At 46.9% G+C, this 26428-nt stretch overlaps 1 protein-coding gene across 1 annotated transcript in view; it reads left to right on the forward strand.

The window, feature by feature from the left end:
* LOC114658484 (uncharacterized) overlaps positions 1–23802 on the forward strand; it is a 67781-nt gene extending 43979 nt beyond the window's left edge. The window contains exon 2 of the mRNA XM_028810560.2: positions 22894–23802. Within this exon, the coding sequence (XP_028666393.1) occupies positions 22894–23173 (280 nt within the window). The 3' untranslated portion in view covers positions 23174–23802. The remainder of the gene's footprint in view (positions 1–22893) is intronic.
* Positions 23803–26428: the final 2626 nt, after the last annotated feature.

Here is a 26428-nt window from a genome sequence, read left to right on the forward strand (position 1 = left end):
TTTTTGGACTGTGGGAGGAAACCCACGCAGACACGGGGAGAACATGCAAACTCCACAGGGAGGACCCGGGAAGCGAACCCAGACGGGTCTCCTAACTGCGAGGCAGCAGCTCTACCACTGCGCCACCATGCCGCCCCTAATGCCAATTTGTTCTTTTTTAATTAATGATATATCATAGATGCATATTTTATTATACCTACTTAACTTTTATCAACATTTATCTAACTCTATATTTATTTTTCTAGTATCAGAATGTAGTTTAAGTTCATTTGTTTTGGTTTCAATAGATGGATTTTTCATATTTTCGATTCTTATTTTCTTTTTTTCACATCTTCGCGCCACCCTTTTTGTTACTTTGCGCCCCCCTAGGGGGTCCCACCCCACAGTTTGAGAACCACTGGGATAGTGGATGTGGCCAGTAAGATCATTGGTGCCCCACTGCCCTCCCTCAAGGACATTTTCCACCCCCATCTCACCTGTGGTGACTCCTCCCACCCCTTACACTCCCTTTTTAGACTCCCCTCCTCAGGGAAAAGTTACTGGAGCCTCCCGGCCCGCCCCACAAGACTGTCTAACAGCTTCATCCACCAAGCTGGTAGGATGCTGAACTCTGTCCACTACCTTCTCCCCCTTGCCCCCCTGCCCCCTGGACCATAACAAGTGTCACTGTCTACCAGTACCCTACCTCAGCTGGTATTATATAAGGACTCCATATTACATCTGCTGCTAACTGTTTGTCTGTTTGTACATCTCATAAGCTACTCTATAAAGCACCTTCTCATTTTTTACTGTAATTGGCTTTTGCACTAATGACTATAGGGTGGCACAGTGGCGCAGTGGTAGCGCTGCTGCTTCGCAGTAAGGAGGCCTGGGTTCTCTTCCTGGGTCTTCCCTGTGTGGAGTTTACATGTTCTCCCCGTGTCTACGTGGGGGTGCTCCGGTTTCCTCCCACAGTCCAAAGACATGCAGGTTAGGTGCATTGGTGATCCTGAATTGTCCCTAGTGTGTGGGTGTGTGTGAGTGTGTGTGTGCGTGCCCTGCGGTGGGCTGGTGCCCTGCCCGGGGTTTGTTCCTGCCTTGTGCCCTGTGTTGGCTGGGATTGGCTCCAGCAGACCCCCGTGACCCTGTGTTAGGATATAGCGGGTTGGATACTGGATGGATGGATGGACTAATGACTATTGCACATTGTACGCAGGTCTGCTTTACAAGTTCTAATGTTATTTATCTTACATGTTATACTTTTATACTTTTTCATATTTTACTGTGGCGGCACGGTGGTGCAGTGGGTGGCGCTGCTGCCTCGCAGTTAGGAGACCTGGGTTCGCTTCCCGAGTTCTCCCTGCGTGGAGTTTGCATGTTCTCCCCGTGTCTGCGTGGGTTTCCACCAGGCGCTCCGGTTTCCTCCCACAGTCCAAAGACATGCAGGTTAGGTGGATTGGCGATTCTAAATTGGCCCTAGTGTGTACTTGGTGTGTTTGTGTGTGTCCTGCAGTGGGTTGGCACCCTGCCTAGGATGAATGGATGAATGGATATTTTACTGTTTCTCTCTCAACTTCGTAGTACAATACTTCGATTCTCCTGTATGTTCTGTACATATAGTGAATTGACAATAAAAGGCGATTTGATTTGATTTGAATTAGATGCTCGGAAACAATAGGGAGACGGTGCCAGAATTTGGGGGGCCATCACACAGACGGTTCAGTCCCCTCTTGTTTTTATTAGCAAGTAAGCTCTGGTCAGGTGCTCTCCGAGGTCTACCTGTGTGATAAAAGTTGTGCGTGTCTTTCAGAGCTTTATAGGTTGAAAGTGGGGTCCTATAACTCACTGGCAGCCATTGTAATGAGGCTAAGACAGGGGTGACACGAGCAGAGGACGTGGGCCTGCTTGAGGGGTCTTACCGCAGCTTTGTGCACCACTTGCAGCCTGGACAGTCTGCTAAGAATTGAGAGCAAGGAGTTACAGCAATCCAGCCGTGAAGTAATAAAAGCCTGAAGTAATTTCTCGGGGTCCCCGAAGCCCACCATCGGTCTGACTTTAGCAATAATCCTTCAATGATAACAAGTCTGAAGCAGTTTTTTTTTGACATGAAGCTCAAAGTTTGTCCTGCTGTGGAGTTGAACAGAACACCTGAGCCTCCAGTTAAGAGCTTAGCTGTGACCGACGTCGCCATACCTGTTAACCCTTCGTATGGCACCAGCTCCGTTAGGCACTTACAAAACAAGAGGCAAACATGAATGTTCTGGAAGATCGTCACCCAGTCGCTCGAGGTGACCTCTCCAGTGATTTGTTGTTTAGAGTGACACGGTCCGGCCACGAGATCGGTAACGCTTGTTGGCAAGTCTGACGTACCCTCCGAGTAGAAGTCGCGCATTGTGACAGTTGTGACTCCTTGGCTTTCTGCTCATTTCCCAATTCTGCCTTTCATTTATCTCCCGGTTTGACTCTACTGCTCTCACTTCTGCGCTGCATGCGGGCACAGCGTTTACATCGCGCAGTCCAGACATGGCCTGCATGTTTACACACACACGGGGGGGCACAACCTTAGACCCTCACTTGCGTTTTCTGTTCACGTTCTTGAAATTCTACTACGGTATGTCGTCGCAGCAGAGCCCGCTCTCAAAATGAGGTCAGTCGACGCCGCACCGCGTGCCATTTTAGCAATTTCTGCCACACTGGAAATCACTTTATTCATATTCAGATTGTATGTTTTTTTATTTTATTTTGCATTATGCCATTCGATCTGTCTGATTTTTTTTCCTGTTGGTTGCAAAGCATATTTGTGAATCTCTCACCGGGGAATGGTGTGACAATGGTGGAGAATGACAAGAGACTCAAAGTACCGGGAATGTGTATCTTCAGGAGAAGAAATGACCCCGCAACCCCATTACGCTCCACCCCAACAAAGCAGTGCCCCCTCCATTCTGACAGAAAACGGGAGACCCAATGAACTGTCCCTTACGTCTCAGCCTGACCAGTCGTCTCCACTGACACCAAAAACAGGAGACGGAATGACCGCCATTCAACCCTAACGCCATCCGAGAAATCTGCTTGGTGGAGACAAAAATGGAAGCTTGAATTCTTCCCCCCCCTCCACCCCTCAACCACTACCCTCCCAGTTAGTTAGTCCATACCCCCCCCATCATAGCTTACCTATGACAAAATGACCCCCATTGCCTTTCCAGTCAGACAAATGGATTCCCATTACTCTCCCAGTTAGACCAGTCTCCTTGCCACCAAAAGAGTGCAAAATGTTTCTCTCCACTGACTCCGTACCCCCCCCATCATAGCTTAACTATGACAAAAACAGAAGATGAAATGGACCCCCCCCCCCCAGTTACTGCCGCTCCAAATAGACCAGTCTGCCCACCTAAGACAGAAAGAAAAGTGGAAATGACCCCCATGACCCTAATCACCCCCTAACCGAGAGCAGTCATCTTGACTAAGAATAAAACAGAAAAAAATGCCCCCCCCCCCTCCATTGCCTTTCCAGTCAGACAAAGGGACTCCCATTACTCTCCCAGTTAAACCAGTCTGCTTAACACCAAAAGAGTGGAAAATATACCCCTCCGCTGACTCTGTACCCCCCATCATAGCTTAACTATGACAAACCAAGAGATGAAATGACCCCCCCCCCACTGCCTCTCCTGATAAAGGGGAGAAATGACCCCCATGACCCAGTCACCCCCCCCCCCAACTCAGACCAGTCATCTTGACTAAGAATAAAACCAGAAACAAAATGACCCCCCATTGCCTTTCCAGTCAGGCAAATGGATTCCCATTAATCTCCCAGTTAGACCAGTCTGCTCAGCTGTTTTCAAAAACAAAAAATGTTACTCCCCCCAAACCATCTTTCCCCCCCCCCAGTCTTCTCCATTATAACATGTCACATTTACGACAAAGAGTCACACAACAAAAAGGTTTGGGGCAGCCACCCACATATTGATCCTGGCTGCAATGGATATAATTGTTTGGTACAGAATTGTGCAGGTTAGAGTTCACAAGATGTCGGATTTAAAGGAGAGCGGAGGAAGTGATGTCATCCCTGGGATCGGAACCGGAAGTGATGTCATTTGGGCCCCGGAACAGGAAGTGACATCATCAGAAGGCCCGGAACTGGAATCGACGTCATCAGTGGGCCTCCGGAAACCGGAAGTAACATCATCAGTGGAAAGAAAACTGGAGGCGGAAGTGATGTCATTGGGCCCCAGGGCTGGAAGTGACATCATCGGTTTACCCACTCCTCTTACCCAACAAACCAGAAGTGACATCATCAGTGGGGACCAGACGTGATGTCATCCCTGGAATTGGAAAACCGGAAGTGATGTCACTGGGGCCCCAGGGCCGGAAGTAACATCATCAGGAGCCCCAGAACCGGACGTGACATCATCGGTTTGCCCACTCCTCTTCCCCAAAACCGACCGGAAGTGACATCATCAGTGGGGGCAGAAGTGACGTCATCAGGGCCAGGTGATTGAAGAAATGCCCCCCCATTACCCCTCTTACAAAAAACATGAGAAGGGATGATCTCCCCACTCCCTCAACAGTTAGACCGGTCTGTACAGCTAACACAACAATCGGGGGCTTTATTTAAAAAACAACACTCCACTGTCAGGCTCCAGTGAGGACTAGAAACAAAAATTCAGCCCAGTCCCAAATTCAAGAAACAGGCTTCATGGCCTACACATGCCAACATGTTTATTTATTTATTTTTTTTTGGGGGGGGGGGGGGTATTTGGTACACTGTATTAATCCCCGAGGGAAAACTGTCCTTACCTTTGGAGGGGATTCAGAGAACAAGGTCAGCCATTTTCAGCAATTTTGAGGATAAGGGACTTTCTCCAGGGCCCAACAGAGTAGGATCCCTTCTGGCAGTAATGAGATTTGATCTGACAACCCTCCAGATACCAGATCCTCAGAGTCTCAGAGTCAGCACTCCAACTTAATGGATCAAACTAAAGAAATATGACAATATTGAGGGAGAGGAGAACCGTAAAACCCCTTGACCTACATGACGACAATGCGAGACCCTGGCTGTTACGTAGCGGTTAGTATTTCCTGCTGCCTTTACATGGGCTATCCATTTGCATTCATTTCACACCTTATAGAATTGAGCATAAGAAGTCACAGGTCCAGTCGATAGGATCCTTATTGGGGGGGGGAGGCTGGGGGGGGGGGGGCTTTCAAATGTGTGCTGAAGCATACGAGGAGGCGGTTAAAAATGAATTCCTTCACCTAAGGCACAATGACTTGTATGTTAATTCTGTGCCAGTTCCTGCACACCGTTGCTTCTGCCATATTCTTTTTTAAATTTCTCTTTCTGCCATTCAGTCTGCTGATTCCCTCCCCGTGTGTTGCGAAGCATATTTGTGAATATCGGACCCGGGAGTGGCGTGGTAGTGGTAGGAAAAGACAGAGATATTCAAAAGTAACAGGCACACCTATTATGCACTTCTTCTGAGGTGTAAATGATGGAGCCAGTTGAGCCACAGATGGGGGGCTATCCTGGGGTAACGCATTACAAAAAACGAAAAAGAGAAGAAAGTACAATGCTGGCTAGTTAAGACGAATTTACCAAAGGTGGGCTGCAGGTTTTATTTTTTTTTTTTCTCTTGGCTTCTCTTTTGCTCCAAATTTGGAAAGCAAGGAGCTGCGATGGTGGGATTCAGTGTCGCTATGGCAACCAAAGTCAATAGCAACACATGGTAAGGCTGTGGAAACTGGGAGGTGAGTGTGACAATGGCATCCTGCTGCTGGCCCACTTGATCATTTTATTTATCATCTCATTAGCATTAGACCATATAGGTTTATTTGTCAGAAACTCTCCTTGCGGTGACAAATCTGTGACAGTGGGGGGGGGTTGGGGTACAACCCAGTACAAGTGGCCAGTCAAGCCAGTAGTGAACACAGCTCATTGGTTATACCTCCCTATTCCACCCAATAACTTGGAGAACATTCATCCGCCGAATATCAAATTGACTTAATCTGAATGAGGGTCCCGGAGTGCTGGGGTGGACCATGAAAATGAAACATCTGTGCAGCTCAACCTCATCAGAAACTGGAGAGAAACATCCCTCTTGATTCGGGTTAAACCAAGGAGCTCCCAGACTGGGGGATGAAGAAACACAACACCGTGGAGCTGCGCTTTACAGCAGCCTCTTTTGGGGTGCACACCGTGACACGTGCAGTCAATAAGAATCTGGGTTAAGCACAGGGGGGACCCCACCGATTCCGACCACTATGAAGGCAGCCGAAGTGCCCCGTCTCATTCTTTAGGCAGCCCCCCCAACAGGAGGGAAGGCCCACTCATATCACCAACCCAACAGAATACCCCATAGCTGCCCTCTGTGATGCCCAAGTCATGTGACAGGGGGCTGGGGGCAAACCGTCAGAACATTCACAGGTGAGGCCCACAGAGGGTCCGTTTATGAGGCACGCATCGCAGGTGCTAAGCCATCCCCAGCTCCCTGGCGAGTTCAATTGTTAGATCCCGCACGTCGGCTGCGCAACATAATGGGGCAGCATCGACAGATGGCATTCATGGCTTTGTTTGTTTTTACTGGAAAGAAAGCCTTTTGTGTGGATACACACGGCCCCGGTGCTCAAGGTCTTCACGAGAGCTCCTGCTTTCTTTTTTACCAGGCTGTCCCATTTTAAATTACAGAGAAGACTTCCCAATTATTAATTCTAAAAACAGGAAACAGGAATTAAATATAAAAACCAGGAAGCAGAGGGTGAACCTCATGAGAACTGGCCGATGTTAGAAGTGGTGTCCAGCAGGGGGCAGTGCTGAGGCCATTGCTATTTTTACTATTATATAAATGATTTAGATATAATAATAATAATAATAATAATACATTTTATTTATATAGCGCCTTTCCCATGCTCAAGGCACTTACAGAATATAATAAAGAACGGCAGAATATACAGTATATAGCATTGTACAAACCAGATAAATAAATAAAGAAGATTAAGACAGTAAATTCTGAAAAAAAAAAGACAACATAATTGATGGTCTCGCACACACACATACAGGTTACATTGGCATCTTGACAGAGAAGTAAACTGAGAGAAAGGTAATAAAGTCAAGTAGAGCTAAAAGCCTTCCTGAACAGATGAGTTTTGAGGTGTTTTTTAAAGGAATTCATGGAGTCAGCTGACCTGATTAATTTTGGTAGGTCATTCCAGAGTCTGGGCGCTATACAGCTGAAGGCCCTGTCACCCATGGAGTGTAGATTAGTGAGGGGCACAACAAGATTACCAGAATCAGAGGACCTTAGTGGGCGGGCAGGCACATAGTGATGGAGGAGGTCACTGATGTAGTTTGGTGCGAGGTTATTTAAAGCTTTGTAGGTTATTAGTAGGATTTTATATTCGATCCTGTAGGACACAGGGAGCCAGTGAAGGCGGAGCAGGATGGGTGTGATGTGCTCGCTGCTGCTGGTTCGAGTAAGGACTCTTGCAGCTGAGTTTTGAATAAGCTGGAGCTGTGATATAAGATTAGAAGGGGCACCTGCCAGTAGGGAATTACAATAATCGATGCGGGATGTGATAAAAGCATGGACAAGTTTCTCAGCGTTAGAAAAGGAGAGGAAGGAGCGAACACGGGATATGTTACGGAGGTGAAAGTAAGAAAGTTTCTTAATGTGATTTATGTGGGTGGAATAAGTGAGGGAGGAATCAAAAATGACACCAAGATTTTTTACAGTAGAGGCAGGTCTGATGAGATCACTGCCAAGATGGACTGGGAAGGAGCTCATTTTATTAAGTTGCATTTTAGTCCCAATTTGCAGGAGTTCAGTTTTATTGCAATTTAATTTTAAAGAGTTCTGCTCCATCCAGGTTTTAATTTCACTAAGGCAGGTTGTGAGCTGAGAAAGCTCTGATGAAGTTCCACTTTTAACATTGAAGTAGAGCTGGGTATCATCTGCATAAAAATGATAACCCAATCCATAACTACAGATAATATGGCCAAGGGGAAGCATATAAATACAGAAAAGCAGAGGACCAAGGACAGAACCCTGAGGGACTCCTTGTGTGACTGGCGCTGAGCTGGATCTACTGTTGCCAAGACTAACAAACTCTTGCCTATCACTCAGATAGGACTTGAACCACTGGAGGGCAGTGCCAGAGATACCCAGCATGTTCTCCATTCTGGACAGTAGGATGTCATGTCTGACAGTGTCAAATGCTGCACTGAGGTCTAACAGAATTAATATGCTAGTTTGTCCAGAGTCTGCTGCCATAAGCAAATCATTGGTTACCCGTAGCAGAGCAGTTTCACAGCTGTGCCGCGCCCTGAATCCAGACTGAAAGGGTTCCATCAAATTATTAGAGGTTAGGTAATTGGTGAGTTGGGAAGCTACAACACGCTCAAGAACTTTTGACAGGAAAGGTAAGTGGGAAATAGGCCGGAAATTGTTAAGATTGTCAGCATCAAGACCAGACTTTTTTAACATTGGGGTTACAGAAGCAATTTTAAAAGTGAGTGGCACGGAGCCAGTGTCAAGGGATGATTTTATTATTGTTGTAACAGTCGGGATTATGGCACGAAGGCAGGATTTAAGTAGTGTGGTGGGGATGGGGTCCAGTACACAAGTAGTCGGCCTCATCTTACAAAGCAGGTTATTAACAAACGCAGAGGTGACTGGTGAGAACTTAGAGAAGGAGCTGGATGGAGTGGGAAAACAGGGAGAGATATAAACAGATGATGTGTTTATGTTAGTTGAATTATTTAGATCTTTAATTTTGTTACGGAAAAAGTGGAGGAATTCCTCACAGACTTCAGTAGAAGAGGTAGTTGGACCAGATGCGGGTTCGAGTAGTTTATTAACTACAGAGAACAAAACCCTTGGGTTATCATGGCCACTTTCTATTATTCTGCCATAATGAATATATGAATATAAAGAACAAGCTGGTGAAGTTTGTGGATGATACCAATTTAGATGGACTGGCAGATCATTGAGAATCAATTATGGTGAGAGGACCCCTATCTGAAATTAGTGATGTTAAGTGTCTTGTCCAGCAGGGAGCAGTGCTGAGGCTGCTGCTATTTTTAATATTTATAAATGATTTAGATATGAATATAAAGAACAAGCTGGTGAAGGTTGTGGACAATACCAGGCTGGGTGAATTGGCAGATAATCGAGAATCAATTATGGTGAGAGGACCCCTATCTGAAACTGGTGATGTGGAGTGTGGTGTCCAGCAGGGGTCAGTGCTGAGGCCGCTGCTATTTTTAATATTTATAAATGATTTAGATAGGAATATAAAGAACAAGCTGGTGAAGTTTGTGGACGATACCAGGCTGGGTGAATTGGCAGATAATCGAGAATCAATTATGGTGAGAGGACCCCTATCTGAAATTAGTGATGTTAAGTGTGGTGTCCAGCAGGGGGCAGTGTTGAGGCCATTGCTATTTTTACTATTATATAAATGATTTAGATATGAATATAAAGAACAAGCTGGTGAAGGTTGTGGACAATACCAGGCTGGGTGAATTGGCAGATAATCGAGAATCAATTATGGTGAGAGGACCCCTATCTGAAACTGGTGATGTGGAGTGTGGTGTCCAGCAGGGGTCAGTGCTGAGGCCGCTGCTATTTTTAATATTTATAAATGATTTAGATAGGAATATAAAGAACAAGCTGGTGAAGTTTGTGGACGATACCAGGCTGGGTGAATTGGCAGATAATCGAGAATCAATTATGGTGAGAGGACCCCTATCTGAAATTAGTGATGTTAAGTGTGGTGTCCAGCAGGGGGCAGTGTTGAGGCCATTGCTATTTTTATCCATCCATCCATTGTCCAACCCGCTGAATCCGAACACAGGGTCACGGGGGGGTCTGCTGGAGCCAATCCCAGCCAACACAGGGCACAAGGCAGGAACCAATCCCGGGCAGGGTGCCAACCCACCGCAGGACACACACTATTTTTACTATTATATAAATGATTTAGATATCAATATAAAGAACAAGCTGGTGAAGGTTGTGGATGATACCAATTTATGTGGACTGGCAGATCATTGAGAATCAATTATGGTGAGAGGACCCCTATCTGAAATTGGTGATGTTAAGTGTGGTGTCCAGCAGGGGTCAGTGCTGAGGCAGCTGCTATTTTTAATATTTATAAGTGACTAACTGTCCTCTGTGGCTCCACCCGTGTCGTAGTGGAACAGGACAAACTTTAAAAATCGATACAAAAATTTTAAAAAAATTAATAATTTGTATTGAGAAGAATTTATGTTGATAGCTTTTGTTTCCGAGGGCCTCTTGATAAACAATATTTTTGATTTTGCCATCAGGGGTGAGAATGTAGCTGTAGTCTCTTTTCCAAAAATATCAAAAATTGGTAAAGTATTTCTGGGCAAGCTGAAGGTGGGGGTGCGCTCCATCATCAAACGTTGGCACTGTATCTGATCGTGTTCAGCTCTGATGGGAGAGCGCCCCCCACGTGGGGAGAAGAGCAGGTGGCCGTGATATCTCTGCCCTCTAAAACACACGTAGCTCTGATCTCCCTCTCAAAAACATCAAACGTTACTCTTTAACAATCTGTAGATGGTAATGTCTGCTGAACAATACAGGTCTCGCTAGCTAAGCAGAGGCGAGGTGCGCTCCAACACGTGGCGAGAGGTAGAGTGACTTGAACGGAGGCTGGCGTGGAAGTGAGTGAGGAGGACCCCACCTCCCCCTCCCCTCGGCCCACCCCATCTCTCTCGGTACCGCTAGTGAACTCTGATACTTAGCGCGATGAGAGAAGTCGCAAAATCAACCGGAAAGTTCAAGAAAATTATAGAAAAAAACCGATCTAAATCCGTTAAGTAGTTCTCTCATGAAAAGCGGACAGACAGACAGACAGACGTCGGATTTTATATATATATATATATATACTAGCCGTCTAACGCGGCTCTGCCTGCCATTACCTTCTCCATCAAAACAGTCTGCTCAGTTAAGACCAAAACAGGAAAAAATTTACCCCCTCATGGCCCTCCGTAAGGGCAGTCACCTCCACTAAGACAAAATGACACCAAATCGCCTGTCCAGAAAGTCCAGTCAGCTTAGTTAAGACAGAAGGACAGAGGAGAGGGAATGAACCCCAATGCAATGACCCCCTAACTCTGACCAGTCATCTCGGCTAACGACCCCCATTGCCTCTCCAGTCAGACTAGCTAATGTAAGCACGGGAGGCGAAGGAATTCCCATTAACCTTCCCGTTACGTTAGACCGCGCTGCTCAGCTCAGTCAAAAACCTGAAAATTTGCCCACCGTGTTATTTTCTGTGTGACAAAGTGCCGACTTTTCTTTTTTAAATAAATTAATTATCAGATCCCGGAAGCAACCAGGGAGCGTGGATCTGACCCGGACCATCACAAATGGTGGCAGCGGTGGGATGAGCCAATGGCAGTTGAAAGAAAGAACAGCTGGGGGGGGGGGGGATTGGTGGTGCTTGACTGTTTATACAAACCCACCCACTCAAGCCCAAAGAGACCCGTTCAGAGTTTTGAACTTTGAACTCTTTATTTCTGACGGATTTTTTTTTTTTTTACTGTCATTTTCAAGTTCTTAAACCTGTATTTTGGAAGGGGGGGCTTAGGCTTTGGTTTATTGAGGGGTTTGTTTTTTTTAATGCTTTTATGGGTTTAGTGCCGTGAGAGGGGGCCACACACAGACCCAAGCTGTACTGGCTTCAGTGCAGGATTTACGTATAAGCTACACAAGCTATAGCTTAGGGCCCCCGCCTTCTTGGGGGCCCCCAAAACAAATTGTCCAAGTGAGCAATTGTCATATATACTTAAATATACTACATTATTATTTGTCCCAATCAGGCCCGGTCTTAGGCATACGCGAAGTAGGCGACCGCCTAGGGCCCCGGCATCCGGGGGGCCCCAGATCAACTCCTTGGTCTAATTTTCACGCATTTCACAGAGCTTCCAGGGGGGCTCTGCCCCCCTCAGGGGGCCCCTGGACCCCCCTTTCGCCTAGGGCCCCATAATACCTAAGACTGGGCCTGACTGGCACGGAGGTGGAGGGGTGGGTGGGGGGGGGTAGAGCCTTCCCGTATAACTGGCAGCATGTGGTAATGACCGCTCGGGACTGCAGCCAGAAATTCTGAGGTCGTCCCAAGAAGAAAGAACTGTGTGTGGTGCTCGTTGGTGGGCAGCCCTCTCAAAAAGAGGACTGAGGGAAGGTTCCGTCTGGCTTTAGCAGAGCTCCGTCTCACGGGTTGCTTCGGCCAAAAATGTGACGCCTCCTTCTGGAGGGTTTTATGGAGGCGGGACTGGAAGGGGCGGGGCTTAACGCCGTCACTAGACGGAAACCCCTCCCCCTGCTACATACTACATACCTGGACTGAGTCTGCGAGGAGGTCCTCTGACGCGCATGTGTGACCCCATCCACTTGCCGAGCCCGCTTAATCCAAAACTTGCATTCGGGATGCCGCGGCCAACTCCAAACCACCCGGGTGCAAGGCAGGAAGCAACCCTGGATGGAATGAGAGGTGAAGAATCCCTCCCTGGGAAAAAAAAAAGAACTTGCATTTGAGTCGCGAGCTGACAGCTGCGTCACAGAGAAACTGGCATGAGATGTGCCCCCCTGCCGACTCCCCCTCACCCTTGAGAGCAGGCGAGCAGCCAAGGAGGAGCTGAAGGGCTCAGCTGCTCCATTCTGCCTTGAAATCCCGCTGCTCAGCTGTAAATTGCCCGTCAGCCGTGTTTTCAAACTTTGCTCAATTTTGCGATTTAAATTTAACTAAGAGCCATTTTTCACTTGAAATGGAACACGGACAAAAATGACAAACAGGCGTGTGAAATGTGAGCAGATGTGCTTTCTCCCCATAAGATAAAACATTACGTTCATTAAATGGATAAAACAAACAGAAACGCCGAGACGGCGTGAAGTTGGCAAATACAAGCAGCCGCGGAGGCTGAGGGAAAACAGGAGACCCGAGAGCCAAAAACGCTTTGGATGGTTAGGTGGTCTGGGGCTCCCAAGTTTTTGGGGTCACTGATTACCCCACCCCACCCTCCACTCTGATGTCCCATATGCCCCCAATATGAGAGCGACCACCACCTGCTGCCAGTGCTCCCATTAAGAGCTCTGTGCCAGGCTGAGGGTCTGTTCCTGCCACTCCATATTGTATGCTTCACCATCCAGGTGCTCTGTCCTTACGGGGGCTTCATTCCTTTCTGAAGGAGTCGTGTCCTGCTGGTGTGTTCTTCTAGTTGTATCCCATTCCGGTGAAATTCTTCTCCAGGGTGTGTTGTATCTTGGTGCCCCTTTATTCCACATGCAATTTAGTGCTCCACCATAATATTTAACTGCAGTTCTTAATATTGAATACTCCATCCTGAGGCCTCATGGTCCGGGAAGACCACCATTGCAGTGCACTACGATGGTGGCGTCCCATCTGAGCCATTCTACATTCTCGTGGTGCGTCGTTCAGTACTGCAGGCTCAGTCTCTGCTCTGTCCTGACGGTTTACTCTCCATTCTGGTCTTTGTCCATCCATCGTCACTCCAAGTATCGCTCGACCCTCGTCATACTCGGCAGTACTCTGAGCTCTGTGATCTGCACTGGTATCTGGAAGGTTGCCGGTTCGAATCCCCATTGCTGCCAAAAGGGACCCTACTCTGCTGCTCCTTTGAGTATGGCCCTTAACCTGCCATTGCTCCAGGGGTGCTGTACAATGTCTGACCCCAAGGGGTACGCAAAAACGAACACATTCCTAATGCAAGAAATTGTCTAAGGAGAAATAAAAATAAAATACTCCGTGCTGATCCGACTCCATCCAGCATCATCCCATTCACTACTCAATGCCAGTCGTACCCAGCAGTACTCTGTGCAATCCTCCATCTTGGTCCTACACTTATCTCAAGAATTACTTAATTTGTTATTCCGTCCATTCCCTCATTCAGCTCTAAATCCACATGGTGCTCCTTTAGCACAATCCGGATGAGGACAGGCCATTAGGCCCATCAAAGCTTGTCAGTTCTGTCCACATCGTTCATCTAAAATGACATCAAGTCTAGTTTTCAAAGTCCCTAATGTCCTATGGTCTGCCAGCTACGTGCCAGCTCTGCTCTATCCCAGCAGTACTGCGTTGAGTGCTCCCTCCTGGTTTTGGCCTGTCCCATCAGTCATCAGTTCACTCTGCACGCTGGCTGCTCCTTAACTTGGACAGAATTCCGTAAGGTCGTTTGGCCCAACTCTGCCTTCCTCAGTGCTCCATCCTGAACCTCGAATATGTGGCGTCACTCCAATCACTGCTTGACTCAGGTTGTATCTGGCAGTACTTTATTTAATACTCCATCCTGCCCCTACTCCATCTTCACGTACTTCACTTAATGTTCCCCTGCTGGTTATCCTCTTGTTTCACTACTCCATCCTTGTCATAAGCCATTTCAGCATTGAGTACTTCTGTACTGTGGCGCTCCATTCGGCCTGCGCTCGATTTAACACTCCATCCTGGCTCTGCTGCATTTTAGCAGGACTCTGGTCCCATGTTTCTCAGCCAGTGGGTGGGTCGTGGGCTGTCGCTGGTGGGTCTCCAGTTGCTGCTGTTCATATTATTAGTGGGTCACGAGTGGCTCTCAAAGTAACTTGCTGCTCTAATGATTGTACTCCCCCCCCCCCCCCCCCCGACAATTGAGCTGTAGATATACCAACATCACCACCCCCATGATCGGGCTCAATCCCCCCTCCTACTATGACATTTGAGCTACAGATTTACCAATGACACCCCCCACTCTGACAATCATACTCAGTCCCCCCTCCCACACTAACAATTGAGCTACAGATTTACCAATGACACCCCCCACTCTGACAATCATACTCAGTCCCCCCTCCCACACTAACAATTGAGCTACAGATTTACCAATGACACCCCCACCCAACGTGCTCAATCCCCCCAACCACTCTGATGACAGTGCTAGGTGGGAAAAGCTCACCCAACCATTAACCCCCCCCCCCGATGATTGAGCTAGATCGCAATTTATTTTCTGGTGGGGGGTAAGAATTCCTTCCCTTTCGTGAGTCATGAAGACACTAATGAATAAGAAGGTGGGTCACAACACCAGTAAGGTTGAGAGACATTACTGTAGTCAGTCTACTAAAGAAGTGGGAGATCAGGGGGCCGTCTGTGCTAACATCGGTTCAAACACAGGAAGTACAGAGGAAGGACGAAGAGGAACTTTTTCAGAATTAGGAGATGTTAAAGGTGGCGTCCAGCAGGGGTCAGCACTGGGGCCAATGATCTTTTAACTTTCTCGTATACAAAGTAGAGGGAAAGTATTGTAGTCCTCCAAAAATTCCATTTCGAGATTTTGATGAATCTCAACGTTTTAGACCTCCCTGAGTCCGAAGATACCATTTTTGGAATTGTGTGTGTGTGTGTGTGTGTGTAAACACGATAATTTGAGGACGCTTTCACTTAGATCAACCAAATTCTGTATACAAGTATCAGGTACAAAACGTAGATTCCTATCAACTTTTGGGCTATTTCTGTGAAGCTGGAAGTGGTACTTTACCACTTTATATTCATGCAACTGCAGAGTCCGATTTAACTTTAATTTTATAATAACTGTTCAACATATTATTAATTTGATTTGATTCGCTGTTGATAGTTCTTTAATGTACATAATATTAAAATATAACCATTGTCTTTCAGTTTACTCCTCAAATATCCATCCCCATATCTGAGTTTACGAGAAAGTCGAGTGGAGAGCACTCCTGATTTTTAACAAACATAACTGATCTGACATAAATATAATCAACAAGCTGGTTACACTTGCCGATGATACCAAGCACAGAGACTTGGAGATCATACAAACTTGGGAGGATTTGTGGCAGATAAAATTTAAATTAAATAAATATGAAGTATTACACATAGGAAGTGACATCAATATTATAATTATTATTACATTTTTTTAGATAGCACTTTCCCAAGCTCAAAACGCTTGATCTGAATACACAGGGGGAGCTCTAAAAGCTGAAAGTTCAGCTTAAAAGAAGGACCTGGGAGTCATTGTGGACTCCTCATTGTCCAGATCCAGACAGATAACAGGATGTCGGCTTATATAGCGCCCTGATGCATGGCGTACAAGTCAAGGCAGGTTATGCTTCAGTGAGGCTTCACTTGGACCACTGTGGTCAGGTTTGGTCTTCATATTACAAATAAAAAGACGCAGCAGCTTTAGAGAGAGTCCAGAGAAGGACAACTAAATGTTCTGAGCTGTGAAGGATGATGGGAGGACTTGAATTTTTTCCATTTAAGCATCTTTGAGATGAAGAGGGGGCCTGATGGAAATGTTTAAAATTATGAAAGAACTTTGTAAAATGGACCCTGGGAGTTGCTTTAACATAAGGACAGGGACACGGTGGAGGACCAGCGGTCAGGTTTCAGACACACGTTAGAAAATTTTTCGGCAGCCCCTCGGAATAAATGACCAAGTCGTGTGGTGGACAACAGGACCTTGGGGGCCTTCAGATCGTGACTTGAGGTCCCAGTCGAGGTGAATGGGATAGGATAGATGAGCTTGTGGGGCTGAATGGCCAGTTCTTGTCACAAATGTTCTAATGGTCTCAATGCAGGTACCAGTATTTTGATTAAGGAGAGCGTAATATGTGACACCGAGTGGTCAGCCCTGAGGTGGGATGTTCTCCCCATCAGTGCCAGTTAGGTTACAGTGTGCATGGCTTTTTCTGTGCACTTTATTGAGACTTTCGAGGGGTACATAAGCTCTATCTGGAGAGTCAGCAAGATTTAGCACCTATTTGATCCCCCCCAATAACATCATTAGCCATCCATGTATGTTAGATCAGTGGTTCTCAACCACTGGGATTCTGGCTGCCGCTGGTGTGTTGTGAGTAGCTATTGTGGTGGTGGGTCATGGTGGGTTGCGAAGGGTTACTGCTTCAAAAATCATGCTGACCTCCCTGACCCCACCAAATTGACTACGATTGTGCCATTGTCTTTCTTGTGGCCAGTCCATTACTAAAAACCGTTAATCACACGTCAGCAAGTGTCCTTTTAATGAGCCATTGGTGTTGCACAAATCTGATACCATCGTGGTTATCTACGGAGAACATTATGGATATAAATAATTAAAAAGTCTTTCTGGAACCATCATGCAGGTGGTTCTTTTGGAGAGCAATAATGGTTCTCCTAGGAAGGAAAACTCTGGCGCCTTTATTTTTAAGAGTGTAGCTCAGTGTCATGCCGCACCTATAATGATGATGAGGATGATGGCGCCGTGACTCCTCTACTGAGTTCGGGGCTTTATCTGCGTGGATTCTCTGAAGTTCACCGCTTTTTTTTTCCTACATCCCAAAGACACGGGTATCCGGCTTCATTGGCACCCGCGCGGCCCATGAGTGGACCCTGCGATGTGCTGGAGGCCCCGTCCGTCCCTTCATCCATCGCCGAAGTGTCCGGTGGACTGGCGCGGGGTTTCAAACTGCTGCGAAGTCGTCAATCCCCCCAACCCCCAAGATGGTTCAGTTCCTAATTCAATCAAGTTAAAATGAGGATTAATGATTGTAAATCGCTGGCTTTGGGCTTATAAGACAAAGCGGGCGAGACGCGGAATGATCGGGGTCGTCACGGTCACTTTCCAGTAACGATTAAAAACGACGAACTCAACAATGAATGGTAATCACACCCCCAGTCTCAGCCGTTTAATCAATCGAAACCGACAATGCAGAAAAGGCTCTGCCCTACAACGCGTCCGCTGAAGTGACACGAAGTCGTCCCGGAGAATCTTCTGCTTCAACGAGCCGGGAAAGAGAAGACAAAGGACTTTAATTGCCGCTTTCATAACGAGGGAGCAACCCGTTCCTTTTCGCGCAGTCCCTGTCATGTAGTCACGTTCTGGAAGTTAAGTTGTCTCCCGATCCGTACACACTGCGAATGTATATGGAAACCCCGTGACCGTATATGCGGGGTGATATCGTCATGGCAACAAGAGCATCTCGCAACTACCCTTCGAAAAAAAAAAAAAGACCCCGTAAAGTTATGCTGTAAAACATGTGGATGATAGGAAGAAGTGGGAGCGACGAATTTGTGTGTGTGTGTGTGTTGGGGTTGGAAATAAAGTTGAATTTGCTTCTATTATTAGTATTAGGACTTGTATTATATTAATTATAATCTTTAATATCCTCCAACAAATCCATCACGAGGTCTGTGATCTATCCCGACAGCATTCGGTGCAACACAGGAAACAGCCCTGAACAAAACATCGGCGGGTCCACTCACTGGTGGGCCACACGGGCGCCAATGAACCTTAACACTCGTGTCTTTGAGGTGCTGGTGGGAAACCGGAGATCCCGGCGAAGTTAAAAAAGCACGAGGAAAACTTCAAGCTCCACACAACGTCAAACTCCGGACCCAGGACACCAGAGCAGCTGCGCGAATTCACGGCGCCATTTCCGTCACATCACCCGCATCTTCAATCCATCAGTCAGTTTTCTGAGAGGCGGTACGACATGTCCACACTCTTAAAAAAAAAACAAATCCGGGTTCTTTAATGGCGTTTTACTGGGCTGCGTGGTTCCTTTACATGACAAAAAGCCGTTCCAACTCTTTGAAAATGGAACTGGTCCGTTGGATTTTTTTAAAGCTCCCGAGTAGGTGAATAAAACGGAAGTCTTTAACGTCTATTAGGCGACCTACCGGATCAAAGAAAACCTCAAGTGAGCCCGTGGGATTGTATGAAGCGAGCGTCCTTTTAAAATCTGGAACCACGTTTTGATTTCTTATCAGTCACTTGTGGTTATTTATGCGGCTTGTTACGGATCTAAATAAATAAAGGTTGTCTCTGTAACCTTCTTGTGGATAGTGGATGGTCCTTTTAGGGAGCCATAAACGACATCGCGATGAAGAAGCAGTGTGGCGCCTTTATTTTTAGGAGCGGAGGTAGACCTCGAGATGATGCACCATCACCAGTTGTCTGGAATGTCACCATTTCAGTGATTACACACACACACACAGACATATATATATATATATATGGAAGCGAAGGTCTGTGATACGGTTTGCATATTTGTAGTTGGAGATCCACAAAGGGAGAGAATGAATGAACCAAAACCTTCCTAAACCAACACACGCACTCACCTACCCTACCTACTTGTATAAGTAGTGGTTGTCAATTGTATGCCCCCAAAAACGTGCAATGAAATGCGCTCTATCTATCTATCTATCTATCTATCTATCTATCTATCTATCTATCTATCTATCTATCTATCTATCTATCTATCTATCTATCTATTATATAGTGCCTTTCATATCTATCTATCTATCTATCTATCTATCTATCTATCTATCTATCTATCTATCTATCTATCTATCTATCTATGGCGCATGCGCTAAGAGCGCGTTGCTGCACCCACCAAACGATGAACCCCCTGGATTGGGACCCGAGTGCAGCGGGAGACACCTCAGCACCACACTGAACAGTGTGCGTTTGTTTTTCTTTTTTTTTTTTTTTTACGGTGGCTGGAGTGCCAATCTTGCCACCAAACCCCAAGTTTTCTTTCTAAGTTGGAGGCCCTCTATGCCTAGCTGGATGCAGATTAACGCCATACCCACGAAGAAGCCATCGCAGGTTTTAAGGGCCTTGCTCAAGGCCCCAACGGAGTAGAGTCACTTCTGGCGTTTTACGGGATTCGAACCGGCAACTTTCCGATTGCCAGCGCTATATTTACTCATTTAAATCAAAGTGCGCTTTTTGCCCTTTCAGTTGATGGCCAAGAAGGTACGGGGTTCCGATGATAAAATGGCGCTACAAGTCCACGGACCTCCACCTGCCACAGTCGTCCGAACCGCTGAGGTGTGTTATATGGAGAACCCAATCGTAGAGCCGGGGACCTGCGGTGGAGTGCGCGACGCGCGCCTTTGGTAGGCAGCGAGGGGCAAAATGAGTCTCGAGCTGTTCCTGTTCACGTGAGGTGGTTGCTGGGCAACGTAAAGTTAAAATATGGAGCTCGAATCTGCTTTATTTATGTTGTGTTAAAACAAGGCGAACAGGCGGTGGCACAGTATGCGAGCTACTGCGCTCCCGTGTGGCGGTGTTCAGACTTGAAAGGCCATTTACGTCGAGCCAGCCTTGGCGCTCCCATGTGGTGGTTATGTTAAGAAGAAAAAGGTTATTGAAATGGTGCCAGCTGTGGCGCTCCCATGTGCAGTTGTTGAAAATGAAAGGCCGATTATGTCGTGCCAGCTGTGGCACTTAAATGTGCTGATGTTGGGAACGAAAAGCTAGTGATATCGTGTCAGCTGTGGCGCTCCCATGTGGTGATCTCCAGAATGAAAGGCTACTGATATGGTGCCAGTCTTGGGCGAAATTAACGCCTTTCGTGTCGTGCCAGCTGTGGCGCTCCAGTGTGGTGTTCATGAGAATGAAAGACTAAGGGCATTGTATAAAAATGAAAGGCTATTGAAATGGTGCCAGCTGTGGCCCTCCCATGTGCAGTTGATGAGAATGAATTGGCATTTATGACGTGCCAACTTTGGCGCTCCCTTGTGGTAGTGCTGAGAATGAAAATCTATTGAAATGATGCCAGCTGTGGAGCTCCCTTGTGCAGTTCTAAAAAAAATGAAGACCATTTTTGTCGTGCCAGTTATGGCGCCCTCTTGTGGTGATGTGAAGAATGAACAACTGTTGAAAAGGTACCAGCAGTGGTGCTCTTATGTGCAGTTGTTGAAAATGAAAGGCCAGTTATGGCACTCGGTGATAGTGTTGAGAATGAAATGCCACCTGTGGCGCTCCCTTGTGGTATTATTGAGAATGGCAGGCTATTTAAATCATCCCGGATATGGCGCTCCAGTGAGTTGTGTGTTCGGAAATCCAAACTAATGATATGGTGCGGGCTTTTCACGTCCCAGCGTAATGATCACTGAGTGAAATAGCGTGGTGGCGCTACTGATTGGTGAATGTTGAGGAATAAAGTTTGGTGATTTGGTGACTCCTGGGCATTGGGGACTATTAACACAGTTTGCGTGTCGAGCGATTTTTTTATTCATGGAAGAATAAGTTGGCTACACTGTTATTTACGTTGTGGACTCCTGGTAAGAATTAGCGGCTGCATATACCTTGGTTGTCGACTTCCACTGTGGATGTCGGTGACTGGGAGTGCACGCGTGGTGCCCCCTTGCGGTGAAATGGTGAAAATCCCGACTCTTGGTGAAACGGTGATTCGCGACAAGTCCTCAGTCAGATGGCTTTTGAGCACTCGTGGTTGATGGCACCTAAGAATGAAGGTGCCAGAGCGGTTCTTCAGAGCGATGACATAGGGGAACCGTTTTTTTGGGGAGGTTCCCAACAGAACCATCCAAATGAATCTTCTGGAAAGAACCTTTTATTTATTTAGATCCCTAAGAGGCTCCTTACAGTGAATAACCAGGAATAGATGGCGACAGATTTGTGAAATTTGGGTCACGTTGTTAAAAGGACGTCAGCTGCATAGAATAACGCGGGCTAAGTCCAGGCTTTCTTAATCTGCCATACATGAAAAAATTGAGTTTTTTTCTCCACATATTAGGACGTTTATCTAAGCACAAATAACCAGCCACATTAAATCAAGAACCCTTTTCAGAATTAAATGTTGCTTTATCAAGCAATAGTTCTCCTAGTAGCCACACCACCTAGTGAAGAACTATAAAGTGCCATTAGAGAGGCAGGAATGCTAAGAGTGTACGTGTGGGGGCGGACTCAAGACCTGGGCACCTCACGCCGTTGACGTGTATTGACACAACGCTGGACGGGAGGGAATAACATCAGGGGGGGATCATTAGTCGGGTTCCGAGTTATCGGGGGCTAAACCCTCCACCCTACGACGCCAGGGCATCAGGCAAGTGTAAAGCTGAGCGCTGTGCAGTAAATGTTGGGCACTGAAATTGGGCAAAGCATTTGGCACCCCCGTGCGGGGATTCTAACTAAGAAGGGAGTGTGCCAATCTGTTGGCCAGCAGTAAACAATAACGAGGCTGGATGCTACGAAGTGGGCACTGCCAGTTTTTGACCCCTTGGCCTCGATCTTGTAGTAGCCGAGCAGTGAGAGTTAAACAGCCACAGCGGGTATATTGATCGGTGGGGTGGGGAGCGGTGGTGTAGATTTGCTGATATTCGGTTGAGAGAAGTCGATTATTCAGGTGACGGTGGTTCAAGCACAGCTCATTGCTGGCGGGGCTCCTAGAGTTGGGCGGCATATGCAAATAAAAGTTTTAGTGGCGGAGCGGAGGGCTTGCGGAGGGGTTGGGTCTGCGCCGTCAGAGGTGCGCACCTCACGCAGGCGAAGCGAGCGCATTACACTCGCTCTGGATTGCATGGCTGCGATAACAAACCGCGAAAGCTTCCTGCTCTGAATGGAGTATCGCCTTTTCCTCTTATCACTTATTATTTCTCTTGTTTTGGCATGTAAATATCTGACAAAGGAGATCTAAATGGCCAAGTAGCGCAAGGACTACCCGGAGTGTGCTGCTCAAAGCCCAGCGAGATGGTCAGATGTAGACACGGGCGCAGGATCACGTTGTGACTTCTCTCCTTTTCTTTTTCTTTTTTTTCGGATCTGTTCCGCTCACTTAGCGGCTCCTCAGACAGTTCGCACGAGTGATCCGAAGCCTCGAGCTCGAAGGCGGATTTCTTTCTCTCTCCCTGCTCGATCTTGTGGGATATAATGACTCATATTAGACACGGCTGCTTGTCGTCTCATTTGAGGGGCTTGTGACAGACTAAATCAATGAAGATTTTTGTCTCACCTTTCTGCTTGCTCTTTTCCTGCAGCCACTACTAACACGTTTGGATTTTTTTTCCTCCTCTCTCTCTTTTCTTGTTATTTTGATTTTCCCCCTTTCTCTCTCCCTCTCTCTTTCTCCCTGTCTATCGTCTCTCCTCGCCCGTCTGCAGAATGGCTCGCTTTGGAGACGCGGTGCCCGGGAGACTCGGATCCGGAGATGGAGGATCGGAGCGCAGCCGGAATCGGCAGGGTGGCCCCGTCTCCTCCGGGGGAGTTTCGGCGGCTTTTAAACAATCGAAAGCCCAAAGGGCCCGGACCATGGCTCTCTACAACCCGATCCCCGTCAGGCAAAACTGTTTTACTGTCAACAGATCGCTATTCATTTTTGGAGAAGATAACGTTGTCAGGAAGTACGCGAAGAAGATCATCGAGTGGCCATATCCTTTTTAGCCGGTAACATCTGACTTGATTCCTGTGTAATGCCTTTGAACCCAAGGTGTGCGGTTTTTCTTTAAATGACTTGTGTGAATGCTTCCAAGGTATTTGACTTTTCTTACCTATGCATGCCTACTGCCGCGGTATAACTTGATGACACCTAAAACGTCAACAGTGTTGTGTGGCTTTTATTTTTATTTTATTTTTTTCTACTGTTCTCTAAATTCAGGGACTTTTTCCACGCCAGTTTCCACCAAAGGGGTTGCACATCTGTAGCTCTTATAAAGTGATTAGGTAATTGTAGGCGACAGTTGTTCTTTGCGGTCCGCCAAGGGGGTGAGATGACAGTCGCCAAAGGACGCCAGAAAGTGTCACACTGCAGGAAGCGAGCGCCCCTCGAAATCCTCCACCCACGCACTCTTCCCATCTCCGACTGCTTCCTTTACAGAAGACTCCCCATTTAAAAGAAAAAAAAAGAAAACAAAAAGCCACAGGTTGTCCGTATCCCGTTTCGGCGTCCAGTGCTGAAATGCAAGCTCCATTTCAGCCGTGTCGCTCCGCCGCCCACTTCAGACTCCGCTCCTAATAAAGCGCTCGTGTTCGATTCGATTGGCTGGTTTGTTTATTGCTGTAGCGCAGCGGAGTCCCCGCTCTCTTATTTTTTTTATCTTCGAGATCGAGGCAGACGCGCTAACGCGACAAGCCTGTGTCGCCTGTGCTCGGACTGCCGCCTCCGAGCGACCTGTTGATGCCGGTGTTTCGCAGCTCCGAGTCCGTGTTACTTGGGGTGAAGTGGCGTGCAGCGTACATTGTGTACAAACAATAGCGCAAGGTCACCAAGAACGCGGTGGCAGCCGCTCCTCGGATTGCGTAAGCTTGTAGGAGTCTTTGCCAGCAGTCGCTCTTAGAATAAAATCAACAATATAGGATATATACGATAGATGGCTGCGCATGCGCTCTGGGCCGGCGCCCGGTGCAGGAACTGTTCCTGGTTTGTACCCGTTGCTGCTGGGCGAGGCTCCGGCTGTCCCGAGACCCTGCCCTGGATAGGCGGTTACAAAAGATGGATGGATAGATTTAGGCAGTGGTGAAGGCTTTGGAGGTTCGTGGGTTCAAATCCCGCTACTGACACTGTGTGACACTGAGCGAGTCGCTCCAGTTGGAAAAAGAGACGTAATGAGTCTGAAAGGTTGGATGAAGGTATCAGTCGGTGGATAAGTCATAAAAATAAGGAGCGACTTTCAAGGTTTCTTGTCTTTAGTCATTTTAAAATTAAAAATAGTGTAGCCTATAGGGGTCGCTTTGTAACTGAATTAAGAGAACACCGTAGTTTTTTTTGGAGAAAGGGGGCCTTCTATGCCCAGTCCGATAAACCTGCCCCCAACACGTCCGAATCAAATTGATCAAAATTAAAGCAGGGACTGGGTGGCGCAGTATAGTGTTAAAACAAGGAGACCAAGATTCGAGTCCGAGGAGCCCCCTACCTGGGGTTTGCATGTTCTCCCGGTGTCTGCGTGGGGTTCAGTCCACAGTCCAGAGACATGTAGGTTATAATAATAATAAAAATAATGAAATAATTGGCTACATTTTGCTTTACATAAAAATAGGGGAACCTCTTCAACCACCCACAATGTGTAGCACCCACCTGGATGATGCAAAGTGTATTTAAAGATGTTAAATTGTCCCCGTTGTGTGTGTGTGTGTGTGTGTGTGTGTGTGTGTGTGTGTGTGTGTGTGTGTGTGTGTGTGTGTGCATTCACCCTGTGATGGGCTGCTGCCCATTAATTCTGAAATTGGCTCTGGCTGCCCTGCGACCTCCTCTAGTTAGGCGGGTGCAGAAGATGCATGAAGTGGCACAGTGGTTGGCATTACAGCTTTAAAACAAGGAGACCAGGGTTCAAATACGGTGAGCTGCCTACATGGAGTTTCCATGTTCTTGGCGTGTCTGCTTGGGTTTAATCCCAATTGATATTGTATCCCATGTCACTCTGTGAGTTATCAGTGCCAACTGATTGCCAATCTTGTGCTTTATATAGTGCCATTGATAGTGTGCCCCATTTCACACTGTGAGTCAGCGGTGCCAACTGATTGGCAATCTTGTGCTTTGAAAGGGCACAATTGATTACATGCCCCATGCCATACACTGAATCACTGATACCAACTGATTGGCACTCTTGTGCTTTCATTTAGCACCATTCATAGTGTGCCCTGTTCCGCATAGGGAGTCAGCAGTGATGAGTGATTGGCAATCTTGTGCTTTTTGTATAGCGCCTTTGGTTGTGTGCCCCGTTCCAATGGTCTTCATGGTCATTGCACATTTGTTGGTTCGTTTCTACAAGTAACTGGCAGGTGCTCACAGGAAATTAGCAGAGGGGATTGAACTAGCAACTTTCTTTCTGCAGTTCAGTGCTTTAGCCACTAGGGGGCGACACTACCGGAGCAAATCTCAGGTATCGAGTTTGTGTATCAGATTGGAATTTCTATGAACAGTTCAGGTGGTCCTGACAAACCACCATCACATGGGGCATCAGGATATGAATTGGTGATCATTAGGAAAAGATCATCTTTACATTTGTGTGTGGATTTTTCATGGTGATCTCAAAGTGTAGCAGAGTTGTTTGTGGGCAGAGGGAGATGAAGACACACACTGAGGACTCATCTGGAGGCCTTGTGCTGTCGTATGGCACCTTTCTGAAGCATTGCAGGTATTTGTGTACCGTATGTCTACATCAGGGTGGTGAAGTGCGTCGTGGACTCTGTGCCCGGTGTCCTTTGTGTAGCACCTTTCCAAAGTCGAGCTCATTTCTTGTCATCATGCAGCTGAAGCCATTGTGAGCACTGAGCTGTCAGGGTCACACAAGGAATTGGGGTGCAGAGTGATCTAGCGGCCATTCAGGTTGGCGTGTCCACTTGGGTTTAATCCTACAGTTCAGAGACGTGCAGGTTGTGTGGATTGACAATGCTAAATTGGCCCCGGTGTGTGTGTGTGTGTGTCTGTGTGTGTGTCTGTATTCTCTAGGGACTGCTTCTGCCCTGTACCCACTGCATGCTGGGAAAGAATCTGTCTGACCCTAACCCTACTCTGGATAGGTGGGAATAGAAGATGGATGTATGAATCGATATATGTATTTATGGATGTATAAATATATATATATAATATTCATACATCCATCTATTATATATGGAAGTTATATGGAAGTTATGCATATCCAGTCCAGGCTATCTATCTATCTATCTATCTATCTATCTATCTATCTATCTATCTATCTA

The sequence above is a fragment of the Erpetoichthys calabaricus genome, chromosome 10, assembly GCF_900747795.2.
Source record: "Erpetoichthys calabaricus chromosome 10, fErpCal1.3, whole genome shotgun sequence".
NCBI classification, from domain to species: domain Eukaryota; kingdom Metazoa; phylum Chordata; class Cladistia; order Polypteriformes; family Polypteridae; genus Erpetoichthys; species Erpetoichthys calabaricus.